Raw genomic sequence first — 4197 nt, forward strand, 5'->3', positions numbered from 1 at the left:
GGGAAAGAGAGCGAGAACGGGAGAGAGACAGGGACAAAGACCGCGACCGCAGACCCAGAGAAAGAGAGCGAGACAGAGACTGGGACAAGGACAGAAGCCGTGAAAGGAGTGCAGACCGCAGCCGATCCAGGTAAAGACAAAAAAGAAAGGCTTTATATTGTGTTGTTTGTAAGACTTATAATTACCAGATATTGTATATTGCTGAAAAGAGTCAATGAAAATAATTCTTATATAAATTCTTTTTGCAGGGAGGTGAGCCGAGACCGAGACAGAGAAAAGAAGCGAGACCAAGAGGATGAAGAAGATGCGTATGAACGTAGGAAGCTAGAGAGGAAACTTCGAGACAAGGAAGCCGCCTATCAGGAGGTAGGAGCCGCATGGAGACTGCTGCGATTGCACAGTCACAGGTTCAGTTTTAGTAATTAGTATCTTTGAGAAAGACACTAATTGGTGGGATTACAGCTACTACATGTTGAATATTGAGGATAATTCTTGGGTTCATAAATAAAGAGTGGGAGGTAACAGTATAAAGGAAATACAATGAGAGATTATAACCTTGAAATCTTCAGATATATTTTTGTGTGTTAGTATTTAGTAAAAATAACATCTCGTGTACATATTTCTCTTAGCTTGCTGTCATTGGATATTTTTATTTGTGTCTTATCTAACATTTTCTACAGCGGCTAAAAAACTGGGAGCTCAGGGAGAGAAAGAAGGGACGGGATTACACCAAGGAGGCTGAGAGGGAAGATGAGCGCCGAAGAGAAATGGTGAGAGAATGTCAAATGACCACTTTTACTCACTTGAACAACTGGTGTGCACATTCCCCTCATAACAAGCCAGAACATTGAGAGTTTTATCTCTAGCCTAAATCTAGCAAAGTTCATTAATCAGTATTCATTCTACTGCAGAATCTGTTTGAAGTTTCAGTTTGAATCAGATTGTTCTTGGTGGGTACAATTTATGGGCTGTTCTATTTTTTTCCATTAAACAACACTGTTATTATTAAGAGTAAAAAAAAAATTGAAACATGCATCATTAAGCATGTCTCTGTGTGTCTTAAGGTGAAAGAGGGCAAACGGCTGAAAGAGTTCCTTGAAGACTATGATGATGACAGAGATGACCCCAAATATTACAGGTGAGCAACATTATAAAAGTAAGGCTCAAGTTCTGTCTTGCGTTAGGCCAAATAGAGTGCCACTCAAAAATAATCATACATGTGCCTCTGTAAATGGAACTGCATCTCATGCAGCTGTTAAATAGCCTGAATTAGGCAGGCGTGTTCAGTGTTATGAAATAAAATGCTGTGAGTAAACCATTTTTGTTGTTCTGTGTGACAGATTTGAACCATGTGGCACCTAAAAATGTAAACAGTCACAGCAGATGCTCTGTGACCCAGATCTGACTTGCAGCAGATGCAGTACTGCGGCTATGGCCATTGTTCTAAATGCTGTTATTTCTGTTGTGACCCCTAGGGGCAGTGCGCTGCAGAAGCGCCTTAGAGACAGAGAGAAGGAGATGGAAGCGGACGAGCGTGACAGGAAGAGAGAGAAGGAGGAGCTGGAGGAGATCAGACAGAGGCTGTTAGACGAGGGACATCCAGATCCAGACGCAGAGCTGCGCAGGGTATGCTTGTCTATAAGAATGTGTATGTGTGTATTTGCCTGAATATCTGTATGGGTGAGCATGTTGTCTTTGTGAAGGTCACTGTATTATCAGTGTTTCTCTGAATATCAGGGTTGTCCAGTTTCCATTGTCTTATTGACCTTTTCTGTAAACCAGAGTGATTGGTGTTTATTTTCTGCCTATCTGCTTCCTGTTGGTCCAGATGGAGGAGGAAGAGGAGGAGCGTCTGAGGCAGCCACCTATCATCCAAGAGCCAGAGCCTGAGGAGGAACGGGAGCGCCACAGGAGTTCACGAGACCACCGAGACCACCGGGACCACCAGGGGGAACAGGACAGAGCAGAGGCCTGCCCACGTGTCGCCCACTCGGACGACGAGGTGGAGGAAGGTGAGGAGGATGATTATGACAACGATGAAGATAATGCTGGTGCAAAACCATGCTTGAAGCCCACAATGCGGCCCATCACGGCAGCGCCCTCAGTATCATCGGCCAGTGGCAATGTGTCCCCTAACACACCTGGGGACGAGTCTCCTTGTGGCATCATCATCCCCCATGAGAACTCACCCCCAGAAGCCCTGCCACAGGAAGAGCACCGGCCGAAGATCGGCCTCAGCCTCAAACTGGGTGAGTCTAAAAAAAAATGTGTACAAGTACTTGCAGAGTGAACTAAAACTGTAAAAAACAATTGCATTTTAAAACTCCTTGTCTTCTCCAGGGCCCACAGGGAGCCCCAGTCAGCCCAACTCGGGTAAAAGGAAGAAGCTTCCCGTAGACAGCGTCTTCAATAAGTTTGATGACGAGGAGGCTGACGAACAGCCTCGTAAAAGGAAACTGGTGCCCCTGGATTATGACGATGACAAGAGTCTCGGGGTGGATGGTGCCGGACTGTCCAGCATAAAAGGAGCCAACGCTGAAGAGAAACGCAAACACATCAAGAGCCTGATTGAAAAGATTCCCACAGCAAAGCCTGAGCTGTTCTCTTACCCGCTGGATTGGTCTATGGTTGACACGGTGAGGAGGGAAAGAAAAATGTGTTGCATTTGAATGAACCTGTCAGTTTAACTAGGAGCATTATCATTTACAGTACTAGCCTTGAGTAGTAGCTATATGATGTCCTGGTTTCATAAAAGAGCACAAACTTAGTCTTCCTGACCTCTGATGCTTTACTCTATATTGATTGTACAAGAAAACAGAAGAATGATTTATTCACTTCTCCCTTTATGATATTTCTTGCTGGTCTTGATTTGATGGTAGTGACTGAAATGGTAGCAGATGTTGATACCACTTAAAAAACAAAATGTGTACTTTTATCTCATTAATTAGACGTTAATGGAACGACGGGTTCGGCCCTGGATCAATAAAAAGATCATTGAATACATTGGCGAAGAAGAGCCAACGTTGGTGGACTTCGTCTGCTCAAAGGTATCGTTCCAACGTCTGTACATTTGACTCGGTATATACACTTGGAGGGAAATTGAAATGACACTGATGGACTTGCCTTTGTTCTCAGGTGATGGCTCACAGTATGCCACAGAGTATCTTGGATGATGTTGCTATGGTGAGTAACACAATGGGTAACCCCTCACACTGTTGAATGCTTTTATATTTGTGTGTTAATATTAGGGACATGCAGACATTTCTTACTTTGAGATAGTCTATTTGATTTGTGTAATAATCAAATGATCAAAAGGTAACCAACAAAGTATAGAAATAATTATAAATTGACAGAATTCAAATCAACCTTTGATGTAACTGCAGATTATAACAGACAAATGATTAGGACTCTGCATATTCTGTGTTTTGTGAAATGCAGTATCAAACCTCACTTCATCATTAGACCAGTAGCAAAGTAGTGACAAGTCAATAGATGAGATGGAGCTGCAAGGTCCCCTAAGCCATGGGGGTCTTGTTGCTTATCTTCATTGTCCCATTCATATTGCTATAACTAGCCCTTTATCACAGCAGACATTTTGACGTCGTAGTAGGAGGACAGCACAGCTGTAATGGATACACTCAGGATGGCTGCAATCCATATATGTCTGCTATTTCCAGGATTATGGTATTGTGCATGCTTGCTGAGTGGCATTGTTTATGGGGACACAATGCAAATCAGCCATTATTAATGTTATCACACCTGTGCTTTTTTTTTTCTCTCTACTGTAACAACTCAAAATGTCTGCTGTGAAAAGGTCTATTAGGAGTAATCTTCTGGTGATGTCTGCGCCCCAGACAGACACTCTGGAAGTCTGCTCGAGGACCCGTTGTCTTAAAGTGTTGTGGATTATTAAGGCCCTTATCACAGTAGAAAGGGCCAGTATTTATCTCCTTTAGCTACTTCATCTGTAACTCATTATTTCCTTTAACCCCTGCTGCAGGTCCTTGACGAAGAAGCTGAAGTCTTCATTGTGAAGATGTGGAGGTTACTCATTTATGAAACAGAGGCCAAGAAGATTGGACTGGTGAAGTAAGCAAAACAACCTCTGAATGTAGATCATTTCCCCCCCTCAGACTCCAAATACTGTATAATAGTGTAGCGCTATTATGTCACCCCAAACAAAACTTGTCCATACCA

General features: G+C 43.1%; 1 protein-coding gene across 1 annotated transcript in view; it reads left to right on the forward strand.

The window, feature by feature from the left end:
* rbm25b (RNA binding motif protein 25b) overlaps positions 1-4197 on the forward strand; it is an 11036-nt gene that overhangs the window by 5360 nt on the left and 1479 nt on the right. Inside the window, 10 exon segments of the mRNA XM_020603838.1 lie at positions 1-130; positions 249-366; positions 681-770; positions 1065-1138; positions 1476-1626; positions 1829-2249; positions 2341-2636; positions 2949-3047; positions 3136-3183; positions 4001-4089. The exon segment at positions 1-130 is cut by the window's left edge and continues 22 nt beyond it. Of these exon segments, the coding sequence (XP_020459494.1) occupies positions 1-130; positions 249-366; positions 681-770; positions 1065-1138; positions 1476-1626; positions 1829-2249; positions 2341-2636; positions 2949-3047; positions 3136-3183; positions 4001-4089 (1516 nt within the window).

Source organism: Monopterus albus, unplaced genomic scaffold, assembly GCF_001952655.1.
Source record: "Monopterus albus unplaced genomic scaffold, M_albus_1.0 scaffold63.1, whole genome shotgun sequence".
In the NCBI taxonomy this organism is placed as follows: Eukaryota; Metazoa; Chordata; class Actinopteri; order Synbranchiformes; family Synbranchidae; genus Monopterus; species Monopterus albus.